At 52.0% G+C, this 11,211-nt stretch overlaps 2 protein-coding genes across 2 annotated transcripts; one reads left to right on the forward strand and one right to left on the reverse strand.

Annotated features, from left to right (window-relative positions):
* Nucleotides 1-166: 166 nt before the first annotated feature.
* Nucleotides 167-6,923, reverse strand: PMPCA (peptidase, mitochondrial processing subunit alpha). Its single transcript, XM_075439581.1, has 13 exons — nucleotides 6,839-6,923; nucleotides 6,526-6,731; nucleotides 5,669-5,748; nucleotides 5,254-5,336; nucleotides 4,858-4,952; nucleotides 4,595-4,695; nucleotides 3,932-4,195; nucleotides 3,603-3,695; nucleotides 3,222-3,340; nucleotides 2,661-2,751; nucleotides 2,475-2,537; nucleotides 2,091-2,235; nucleotides 167-1,754 (listed from the first exon to the last, which is right to left on the reverse strand). The coding sequence occupies exons 1-13, from the start codon at nucleotides 6,889-6,891 to the stop codon at nucleotides 1,585-1,587; spliced, it is 1,563 nt and encodes a 520-aa protein (XP_075295696.1). The 5' UTR covers nucleotides 6,892-6,923; the 3' UTR covers nucleotides 167-1,584.
* A 191-nt stretch (nucleotides 6,924-7,114) lies between these two features.
* On the forward strand, nucleotides 7,115-11,074 carry ENTR1 (endosome associated trafficking regulator 1). The gene is made up of 7 exons (XM_075439437.1): nucleotides 7,115-7,239; nucleotides 7,316-7,588; nucleotides 8,081-8,154; nucleotides 8,727-8,838; nucleotides 9,431-9,493; nucleotides 10,360-10,499; nucleotides 10,907-11,074. The coding sequence occupies exons 1-7, from the start codon at nucleotides 7,126-7,128 to the stop codon at nucleotides 10,998-11,000; spliced, it is 870 nt and encodes a 289-aa protein (XP_075295552.1). The 5' UTR covers nucleotides 7,115-7,125; the 3' UTR covers nucleotides 11,001-11,074.
* Nucleotides 11,075-11,211: the final 137 nt, after the last annotated feature.

Here is an 11,211-nt window from a genome sequence, read left to right on the forward strand (position 1 = left end):
GTGATGCATGCTAACTGTTCGGGTGACCCGAGCCATTTGTCCTCAGCTGGAAGAGCGGGACAGATTTCTTTGGGATTGTCTGTATTGGACAAACAAAGCACATTTCACCTGCCAGTTCAAGAAACCCAGCCATTAGCTGATGAATTTCAGAACTCTTACTACTTGCTGCAGTCATTTAGAGGTCTCTTTATTTTCTTACGAATACACAACAACTGAATAGGACTTCCATACTGTGGGTTCCACAAGAAGCAATGCAACATGTTTTCTTCTAGTTGCATAAGGAAAGGTATGGGGATAAAGCAGGTAACAGCTGCCTCCCAGTGTTCTGCTCCCGGTTGGATTGCTCCTTACAATACACATCTAGCCAGTGAAGTGCTGCAATGCAGCTGTCTGCATTTTTTAAGCCCATAGGTTAGGGGATTCTGTAAATCAAATGTTTTCTTCCTCTGTTTTGGGTCTCCATTTCTTCAGCATATCAAATGCGTGGCACTGAGCTTCATATCTTTCCACAACATGGTGTCAGTCACTTTCAAGATCATAAGCTTTCCAAATGTTGTCATTTTCTTGATCGTGACTCCTGGCTGAGCGACATCTCTGCTGTGAGGCTGACAATCATGTCTTCTTTTTGCAAGGCCTTAAGTTCATGGGAGTGACAATGAAGAAAGTAGGTACAAGTTCAAGGTGCAGCAGCAGCAACTCCTTTAATAACTTTCTGTCTGTATACCAACTCTGGAGTAAAACAACTTGTATTCTTAGCACAGTTCACTTGCAAGTGAGAATCCTGAAGCACAGGATCGCTTTCACTCTAGACAAAGTGTCCATCTAGCATTACGCATAGAGTCTTTGTAGATGAACTCCAGAGAAACTTGGTTACGCCATAGGTCTACTTTCCTCTGAGCTCTAGCAAAATTATTATGTTATTTCCAGACATGCGATTCTATGATTCTAGTAGCACTACCGATGGTAAATTACACTGATGAAATGGGTCCATGATGCTTGTAACAAAACCTGGACTGCAGGAAACTTGTTGCCTAAGTTCACATAGATAACAACTGGTATTTTCCTAATTCAGTTTGACCAAGTCTTTGTTCACCTTGGTAACAGCTGTAAGAGTTCTTTGAATTCAGCTATGTAAGCCAAGTTCTTTAACATGCCACCATGTTCCTCAAGAAATGCACACACCAGGGCCTCCAACGTGACAGCCCCGCTTCGACTGCTGATGTGGGTAAGTGGTAACACATGGCAGCGACTGACTTACCAGATACATGCTTTGTTGTAGTGATGAGTATTTTGGCTTGCTATGCTCTCCCCAGTGCCAAGAGAAGGCTGTATACACCCACCTTCTCTTGTAACCTACTCAGAGGGTCAAAGGACTCATCCAGAGCCAGGGTGGCCCTTTAAGGCCCACATAACGAGCTTGTCACAGTCCAGTGTTCTGAGGCAGCTTTGCTCAGCTGTAGCATAGTTCCATGTGTGCGCAGGATGCCTGGAAAGATCGGGGGAGAGGGCTTGCAGCAATATTATAATCTCCAAAACATATTAAAAAAGAAGCAAGTCTGTCAGATGTGTGCAAGATGCGCTGCTTTATCGAAAGAGCCGGTACATCCGAGGGAGTCGCCCGTCCTTACTGGAAAGTGCTGCCTGGATGTGTTCGTAAGTGGGCAAATCCGTTAAGTCACCCAGTGCAGCCACAGCTGGTTTTTTATGAAGCATTTTAGTGACCACTCTCTTGATATCTGTAGATTTCACCTGACCTGCAGAAAAAAAAGCCAGAGCTGTGACAACTACATCCCAAATAGCGCAAAGCAGCTTTGTTACGATGCCGAGTCAGACCCCATGCTCAGAAAACCAATCCCTAACTCTAGACCTTCTCCACCATGCTTCTGTTTTTTGCTTCCTTCTAACAAAAATAAGCATTGTGCTAGCTTGCAAGCAATTCAGAAGATCAGTCTGAGATACACCTGTAGTATTTACGCCCCCACGCTTTCTAAGGCAATTCATCTGTGATACAAGAATACAATGTAAGTTGCTCCCCCTGCCCAACTGTACCTATAATTCAGTCAAGGCAAGGAAAAGCACTGTCTACTCACTGATCAGGGTGCAGAGCTCATGAGGTAGCTTCCTTGTGTTTGTTGCCAACACCTGCCTTCCCACATCTTCAAAGATAACTGGCCGAGACTCCAGGTTCATCATCAGCATGGACTTGAGCTGTGTCTTCGCTCGCTCAAGTTCTACCTGCAAATGAGCAGCAAATTCAAATGGATGTTCAAAGAAGTCTGGCCACTGCTCTCTAATACAAGATACCACGTAAGAGTTGTGGAAACACCTTCCTCTTTGTGACTGTGTTACTAAAATTACTATATTCTTTGACAGAAATACCTAACATACTTATCTACACAAATTCATTCTAGCAAGCCCAGTGCAATGCAGTATTTCCGCAGTAGACCGCACAGTCTGCAAGTTAGGCTGCTGACCTCTCCTACCGCTCCTGCCATTAGAATGAACTCTCTGGTGATGATTTCCACCATCTCTCGAACCTAGGAAAAACAGATAATTGAAAGAAGATTACAACGATGCTTATTCTGTTAGGATTACTGTCTGGTAATCACTGATGCAGTTAGTTTTTAAGGACACCTATCTTTGAATACAGGACTGTATACCTGTTTTGGATCTGCACTAGCATGTATACACAGCAGACCTGTATCCTCGTAACTGTGGTGGTAAGAGGTTGCGTTATACATCCAGTGGTGCCTGTAAGTACACAAACAGTATTTAAAAATTTAAAAAACCAGAATTTAAATGTAAAATCAAACTCACATGGACAGCAACTCCCCCTCCTAGTGCATTTTCAGGATTCTCAGCAATGCCAGTGAGGACCGTCAGTTCCTGCCTCTGCCACAATTTCTGCTTGTGCCATCTGCTTCCTTCTCTCCGCTTGCATCCTTGAGCCCAAACCCAGAACAACACAGAGCAGTACTGCCAATTCTGTTAATATCCCTGATTAAAGGACGGGTTGGGCTAGTGGAGGAAGACAGGACTCCTGGTCACTTCTGCCCTTTCACCCTCTCAAAAGGCCCACTGACAACTCAGTCCTGCATGTTTCAAGCGGAACAAGCCGATGTAAAACCTGGAGGTGCTGGCTTTCAACAGACAAAGCCTTCCCTGTGACCCTGCTAGAGAAGACTGTTTCTGCTGTCCCTTAATCAGAAAGGCAAACCAACCTGTTGAGCACATTGAGATACAGGCGGGTGAACATGCCCTTGCCGGGCCCTCCAGCTGAAAAAGAGCCACCACCTCCCATCATCATGTTCAACACTGCAAAGGGAATGAAGTCTTCCTCCTGAATTGCAACAAGAAATACAGTCAGCTAACACCAGAGCTCTCAAGGGTCTGGGATGAGTAAAGAGGGAGAAAGTCAGCAAGAAACATGGCACAAGAAGAGCATAAAGGTCAGTGCCTTCGTCAAACTGCCAGTGAAAAAGCTGCTTGTCTGTACGTGCAGCATCAGCGGCGAGTGCCAATGTTTACATAATGGGATACAGTAATCTGGGATTCCTCAAGTACAGGGCACCCAAAACAAAGGATTTTAGGTTGACACTTACTAAAAATGAGCAGCTTTCCAACCCAATCATGATGTGGGTAAGCTCAGGGATGGGAGTGGGGCCCAGACTCACATCTGACATATCTTTTTCAACCTGTGGGAAGGGCAGACAAACTGTTAGGACTGACTTTCACCTCTGTTGTATCCAGCCTGATGCATTCCCAATAATTAACATGTCATCCAGATAATGGCTGTCATGGCCAGTTTTGGCTCGTGTTCATGAACAGCACGTAATTCTAGAAAAGCAAAGCCAATAGAGAAATCAGCTCAAGTCAAATCTGCACCTCCAGAGAGGAAAGAGGCACGATGCCACCTCCACCTTCCTTTTACCTTGACAATGCCTCCTGTGTACTGAGCCACAGATCTGTCCACGTCCTTGGTCTGCCCGCTGCCCCACACCGGCTCTGCTCCAAGCAGGTGTTTCCTTGCACACTCCACTAACTGCTCGTGCTCGACTCCCACCCCGGCAAGCACCATCCTGTCTGGCGTGTAGTAGTTGCACAGGTAGGAATGCAGGACTTCTCGATCAATTTTGTCGGTATTTTCCACTGGGCAGAACCTGTTCAGTCCAACTGTATTGTCTCTGTAGGCTGCCTAAAAGGAAACAGATACGTTAAAGTAACAAATATTACTTCACCCCCCTCCATCTAAACCTTGTTTTAGAATTTTCCTGCCTGTTTGAGACACGTAAGAGAGGAAAGGCTGAGCATTATTTCCATAATGTCAGCGTAACTCAACATCTTGTCACCCATGTCAACAAAGATAGGTTATAGATACTTTAACCTAAACTAAAACACTTTCATGTGTGTAGAATGGAGGATTCAAAGTGGAGGGACAGCAAAATTCTCCCTCCCAACCACTGAAATCTAACAAAAAAAATCTGTTTTCAGAATAGTCTAAAATAAACCGTGAAGTTGAGGAAAATCTGAGGAAAAGAATGCAGCACGTCTCACGCGGGGGACTGCATGCAAGGTAGGCTTTTCAGGGATTTACCGCATGGATCATTTCTGTGAGGAGAGGCTCTGGATCAGGTCTCATATTCAAGTCTTCAAGCTCAAATTGTATAGCCGTTCGAGTCATCTCAATTTCTTCATCTGTCATAAGAGAGAAAGCAAGAGATAACAACCACCACACAAAATACCCAATTGCTACGTGGTAACTTCTTGATGAGCACAATCTAATGAAGAATTCTGGAATCTAACAGCAAGTCACGTGTTGGGAGCCTTTTTTTGTATCAGAGACTGAAGTTGCCAGACCTGATAACCTGGGCTGCAGCGCTACGTCGGCCAGCAAGTTGACCACCGTGTCCAGACCCTTGGCATCAGCAGAAACAGCGTACATTATGGTGTCCCTGCAACACAAGCAGACAGGTTCTGCACTGAGAGGTCACATCATTCGGTAAATGTGCATCAGGAAATCACAGATAAAGCTGCCTGACCATTACTCATTAAATGTTTTCAAAAGGAAATAGAACTGACTTCTGTGAGCCTTTCAGGTTCGCTTTTGTAGCGTCTCACCAGTCGCCACAAATGGATTTCTGCTGCTTAGAAGCAAAAAGTGGCTTTTACTGTCACACGCCAGAAAAAGCAACACCAACTGCTGTCGGTGTTACAACCACTCAGGCAGCAGAGCGCAGAGGAGGAGCATCATACCTCGACGCCTGGCAGTCACAGATGCCCCCGTGCTTTTCTAAGGTCAGGAGAATTTCATCTTTGCTGCCAAACTGAGCTGTGGACTAAGAAAGAAGATACCAGTGTTATTAATTTGTAAAGCAATAACTATTTATAAACCTTCAGTGTAGCCCAGAACGAGCACCATCTTCTATATCCTTTAAGTCAGACGGTTTGCTAAATACTCACTAACCTTGGGGGTGAAAGCACAACAGTCTTTCAAAATATAATTACAGCCACAATAATTAACTAGGAATACCACCACCCTCTATTTAAACAGATCAGAGCCGCGGTGCCTCTGCGGGGAGCGGGCCCTGCCCTCGGCCGCTCTCAGCTCTGCAGATTTACGGAGCCTGGCACAGACTCCGGGACCGGTCGGGACAAGGCCGGTACTCACGGAGAAGGCCAGCTTTTCCAAGAAGTGAGAGATGCCACTGAGGTATTTCGCTTCATGTCTTGATCCCGAATTTATAAGAACTAGTGTGAAGAAGAGAAGAGGTCATCAGCGTGACTTTTACCCCCCTCCACGGTCCTTACACACACATGTCGTGGTTTCACCTGGCAGGGGACAATCGGGACCCGACAGCCGCTCGCTCACCCCTCCCCCTCTCCTTCCCCTCTGCGGGATGGGGAGGAGAAACGGACAAAAGCGGAAACTCGAAGGTGCAGATAAAGACAGTTTAATAGGGCAACAAAGGAAATACTCATAATGATAGTAATAATGTTAATAATGAATATACAAAACAAGCTATATACAGTTTCGCTCATTGCCCGATGACTGACTCACAGTCACTCCCCGAACAGCGATGGAACGTGGAAATCACGGATTCCACAAATTCTGTGAAACTCACGAAAAAGTTTGAACTCCCAGAAAAGGAGACAGACAGACAGACAGAAAAGACAGAAAGAAACGGATCCTGCCCCCGGGCAGCCCCCGTTCGTAAGCCGAGCTCTACGTCCACGGCATGGAGCATCTCCATCGCCCAGCCTGGCTCCCCCCGCCAGCTGAACGCCAGGATCGGGAAAAACTCCTCAGCTTCTCAGGAACGGCTGAAAACACCGCCGGCACCGACACCCCGCCGGCACCGAGTCCGGGCCGCAGCGGCCACCGGGAGGAAAGCTGACCCCGTCCCCGCCCGAGCCCGGACAGCGCCTCAGGCGCCGGCTCCCCGGGCAGGGGGACCGTCCCCGGCCAGGCCCCCCGCTCCGGCCGGGGCAGCGGCGCGGCCCGGCCCCCCCGCCCCGGGTACTCACGGCCCACGGTGCAGAACTGCCCGAACTTCCGCTGGGAGGCGACGCGCAGCCCGTTCTCCAGCGTCGTCACCCGCGTCTCGAACCGCTCCCGGCCCTCGGCCGCCGCGAAGACCGCCTTGGGCACGCCGGGCAGCGGGCAGGTCAGCGACACGCCGGGGTAGGCGCCGCCGCCGCCGCTGTAGCTCCGCCCGGCCGCCGGCCCGCACCTGCGGGACAGGGGGAGCCGCCGTCAGCGAGGCCCGGCGCCCCGCGGCCGGTACGGGGCGCTGCCTCCCCCCAGCCCCGCCCCGCCGCTCCCCCCGTCCCCGCTCACCGCCGGGCCGGGCCCCAGGCCCCCCGCCGCAGCCATGCTATGGCGGCCGCCATCTTGCCGTCTACCGGGGAGCCTCGCTACCGCCCCGCGCGGGGGCGAGCGGCACTGCGCAGCCGCGCTGACCCCGGGGGTGGGTGGGCGGGGAAAGGGGCGGAGCGGAGCCTCCCCGGGGAAGGCGGGACTCGGGCTCGGCCGCGATTGGGCGAGGATGCGGTGGTCTAATTGGTGCGTTCTGAGGGGAGGCGGGGCCCGCCTTCAGGCGAGGCCGCGGCCGGCGGCGGGCTGTCATGGCGGCGGGCGGGCTGCCGGCGGCGGGCCCCGCCGAGCCCAACCCCTTCTCCTTCCGCGAGTTCGTCCGCAGCAAGGCCCGGGGCGGCGAGGAGGCAGGCGGCACCCGCCAGGTAGGGCCCGGGCGGAGGCGCGGCCGGGCCCCGCGGCGCCCACCTCAGCCACTCAGCTCTGCTCTCCCCTCCGCAGGCGGCGCGGCCCGGCCCCAGCCTCGGCCCCCTCCTGCTCCCGGACCCGGCGCCGCCCGGGGAGGCGGAGGACGAGGAGGAGGAGGAATGGAGCGGGAGCTACCGGCCCTTGGCCGTGGAGCAGGCCCACGTCGCAGCCGCGGACCCCGCTTCGCCCTCCGCCGGCCTCTTCTCCTGCGCGGGGCTGGCGGGCAGCGAGGACCCGAGCGCGGCCTCCCCCGGAGCCCCCCCGGGGCCGGGCTTCCCCTCCCTGCGGCTGCCCAGCTACGAGGAGGTGAGCAGCGCAGCCGGCACCCGGCTCTGGGTCGGGTCGTCACAGGCGCTGTCAGAGCCCGCTGTCGGCCAGGGCCACTCCGTCCGCGACAGCTTGTCGGGGCAGCTGGAGGGGGAGGAACGGGCCCAAAAAACCGCGCTGCAGCACGAGTCAGGTTCAGTACCTCGTCCGTCGCACCGCTTTTGGCGTGACCCAGGTGATTTCCCCAAGCTCTTGCCCCTCGAGGTCATTAATTTACGATTAACAGCGTTTGGTTAGTCACGTCTGCACTGGCTGCTTGGCGCCGCGTTTCCCTGCCCCACGGGGTTACTGAAGCTAAATGGTTTTGAGAGCAGAAAAACTAGGTGTGAAAGTAAGCTTGAACATGATAAAAAGTGCAGGACTCTCCAGCACTAGAGTTAAAGCTGAGTATTTCTTCTAGTACTGGTCTTGGAGTGCTAGCAGTGTTTTGAAGCCACACCCTCATTTCTAATGAGAATTTTTATTTTTTAGCTGAAAGAAGAGAACGCCAGTTTAAGAAGCAAGATCAATAAGCTTCAGATTTTCTCTGAAACTCAAGCAGACAAGTGCGTAAGCCACAGTATGGGGGAAAGTAACCACGTAAGCAAGGAGTTGTCTTAGAAGAGGTGCTCACTGGAAACAGTCAACATCTTTAAAGAAGAAAAATGTAGTTGAAATCTATGCTATTTATTAAAAAGCTTTAACAAACCTGGTTTTCACATTGAAAAAGTGCTGGAAAGTAAGTAGCAACTTGATATTGGGAGACTTGAATTTCCCGAGTTCAAACAACCCGGTGACCGATGCAGGGTGGCAATTTCTTAAGTTCCCATCTGAATCCTCTGCACTCTGCTGCTCCTCACAGTGAGGCAGCTGCTCCTCCCCTGGTGATGGGGTAATTTCAGAATTACCCTTATCTAGGCTGACTGTGAATGACTGTGTTTTCTGTACAGCCTTTCTGCATTCAGCTGCACAGTCCCCCTTAGTGCTAATAGCTGTTGAACAAAGAAATCCCCTGAGCCACAGCCTCTATTTTTCTTACAACATGAAAGAATGAGTTTCTTGATCCTTCCCTAGGATCTTCTTGCTGAAGTATTTAATGTTACAAGTGCTCATTGAGCCTTGTCTCCTGTTTTTTAAGGATGAGGAAGCTTGAAAAAAAGCTTGAGGAAAACAAAATTAAAGAAGAAAAAGAAGCGCAGGATTTGGAGGCGATGGTGCAGCACGTGGAACAAAACCTCCAGCTGATGACTGTAAGTGTTGGCGTTGTTCACAGCTGGAGCTGCGCTGTTCTGTTCCCTTTGCTTCCTCCCCCGGGAAGGCAAGGGAAGCCGAAGTGAGCGCTTCACCCGTGTGAGCGCTGAGCAGCCCTGACGTGGGGTCAGACTCTTCCCTTACAACGAGACTGCGCCCCAGTCTGGAGCTCCTTTCGTTACCTAGAATAAGGGAGGTGTTTGCGTTAATGCTGTTTCTGGATTCATCACAACTTCAGCTGCTTTTTTGCAGCCTTCTGAAAACACCTCCTACATGAACTAAGTTTTTCCTGCGTGTGTGTTTATACTGAGTACCTTTTGCTCTTGTTTGCGAGCAAAGTTTAATGGCTGGCGGTGATGGACAGCACTGGAAGATGTCAGAAAGGAGAAACAGGGAGTGGAGGAGGAAGCAACTACTCAGAGGTGCCTGGGGGCACTATCCCCATCTCTAAAGCATTCAGAACATGATGTGGTATAACGCAGACCGCGTCACTGCAAGTTACGTGCTGGAATCGCGCTTTCCTCTGCAGCTCAAACTGCCTGCGGTGTCCCGAGCGCTGCTGTGGAGTCAGTAATCTTTATTCTGTTTCAGAAACGGGCTGTTAAAGCAGAAAACAGTGCTGCAAAACTGAAACAGGAAAACGCACTACTTCAGGTACGAAGCAGTGTTTGTAAGGCCTTGCTGGATGTGCTGGGGCTCAAAGTGTAAAACTTGAAATCGAGCCTATATAAAGGATATTGAAAAATCCTAACTACACCTCGCTTTCCCTAGCGAGTGCTGTAGACGGTGTTCTAGGCCAGAGTGCTGCAGCTCTGTGCAGACTGTTAACTTCATCTCTGGCGTGTGTGTGCTTCGCTTACAATTCTGCTGAAGTTTCACGCGATGTTCAAACGCCGTTCAGCATTTGGGACATGAGAGTGCCAGGAACAGAGTTACAGAGTGTCAGGGGTTGGCAGGGACCTCTGTGGGTCCCCCAGTCCAACCCCCTGCCCAAGCAGGGTCACCCAGCGCAGGCTGCACAGCACCGCATCCAGACGGGGCTTGAATATCTCCAGAGAAGGAGACTCCACAGCCCCTCTGGGCAGCCTGTGCTCTGTCACTCCTCAGGGCACGCGGGTGCGCAGCTGCGGGAAGGTGCCCGACAGGAGGGAGGGACCCCCGAGCGATCCTGCCGCCAGCTCCGCAGAGCCTGCGCCCGCTTCCATCCCCGCCATCGCAGCTGGACTTCCCCGCTCTGCCGTAGCGCGGGATTGGGCCCGTGAAGCAGGCGCGCTGCTGGCCGGGACGTGCTGCGGGCATTTGCAGTTCTAAGAGAAGCTTCTGAGTTGTGGTGTTCGGCCAGAGCCTGCTCTCCAGAGCTGGGAGGGTGTTCCCTCTGGCAGCCTGGTTGTGGGATCTGTTCGTCAGTGGTCGTGATAATTTGCTGCATGAATGTGTTCATTAGTTGCTTTAGTTGTTAAGTATCTACTGGAGCTTTGTGGTTGTTTTCATATAAAGCTTTTTGTTTGTTTCCTCCCTAGGTTCAGCTGAAGAATTACAAGGCAGAGAACGAAGCCTTGAGGTCGGGCCAGTCGGCGAGCCTGGCCGCGGTGAAGCGGAACGCAGACCTGGCCTTGCAGAACCTGCTCACGGTTATAACGAGCTCCCGCTCGTCGATCAAGTGAGTTCTGGGGAGGTGACTCCCTCCGCGCGCTATCCCTGACGGTGGTCTAAATACCAAGCTCACGGCCCAGTGTCCCCGGGGGGGTTTTGGGGTTGAAACTCGGGTTCTTGTGTTCTGCAGCCAGTTGACGGTCGGTCTTACCGCAGTGTGCTTTCCTCCAGGTTTGGGCAGTAAAAGTAGCTAGGATGTGCAAGCACTTAATGCAAACCCGTTGTGCTCTAAGTCTCTCATACTTCACTTCTTGAAGCATAAGAGTCGGAGAGAAGTGAAGTCTTCAGTGCAGATAAGCTGCCTCTTGGAACGCCCCGGTGCCTGGGTGCTCGCCCACTGCCCCCGGCGCGGTGCCTGGGGGCTCCCCTTCCTCTCCCTTCCCACCCCACCTGACTCCTCTCTCCCGGTTGCAGGCAGCTGGTCTCCGGGGCCGAGTCGCTGCAGCTCGTCGCCGACCTCCTGCAGTCCATAGACAGAGTTTCGGAGGTGCCGGAGGACGGACATTAAAACCACGGAGCGGGCTCCAGCCGAGAACTTTGCTTTCACGCAGAAAACCGTACTTAAAAGTTATTTTTGTGATACTCGGCCTCGTTGAGATGCGCGGAGCTGTTGCTGCGGAACCGGCTCTGCCCGCCGAAACCCGCGGGGAGGAGCGCGGCCCCTCTCCGCTGGGCTGGGGCCGCCCCGGCCGCCGCCGCCCCGGGCACCGTGCAACCGG

This window comes from Opisthocomus hoazin, chromosome 19 (assembly GCF_030867145.1).
Source record: "Opisthocomus hoazin isolate bOpiHoa1 chromosome 19, bOpiHoa1.hap1, whole genome shotgun sequence".
NCBI lineage: Eukaryota > Metazoa > Chordata > Aves > Opisthocomiformes > Opisthocomidae > Opisthocomus > Opisthocomus hoazin.

Coding starts and splice junctions, on each gene's coding strand:
- ENTR1 (XM_075439437.1), top strand. CDS start 7,126: ATGGCGGCGGGCGGGCTGCCGGCGGCGGGCCCCGCCGAGCCCAACCCC. Junction 7,589..8,080: donor GGCTGCCCAGCTACGAGGAG/GTGAGCAGCGCA, acceptor TTTATTTTTTAG/CTGAAAGAAGAGAACGCCAG. Junction 8,839..9,430: donor AAAACCTCCAGCTGATGACT/GTAAGTGTTGGC, acceptor ATTCTGTTTCAG/AAACGGGCTGTTAAAGCAGA.
- PMPCA (XM_075439581.1), bottom strand. CDS start 6,891: ATGGCGGCCGCCATAGCATGGCTGCGGCGGGGGGCCTGGGGCCCGGCC. Junction 4,696..4,857: donor GCTGCAGCCCAGGTTATCAG/GTCTGGCAACTT, acceptor CTCTTATGACAG/ATGAAGAAATTGAGATGACT. Junction 4,196..4,594: donor TCACAGAAATGATCCATGCG/GTAAATCCCTGA, acceptor GTTTCCTTTTAG/GCAGCCTACAGAGACAATAC.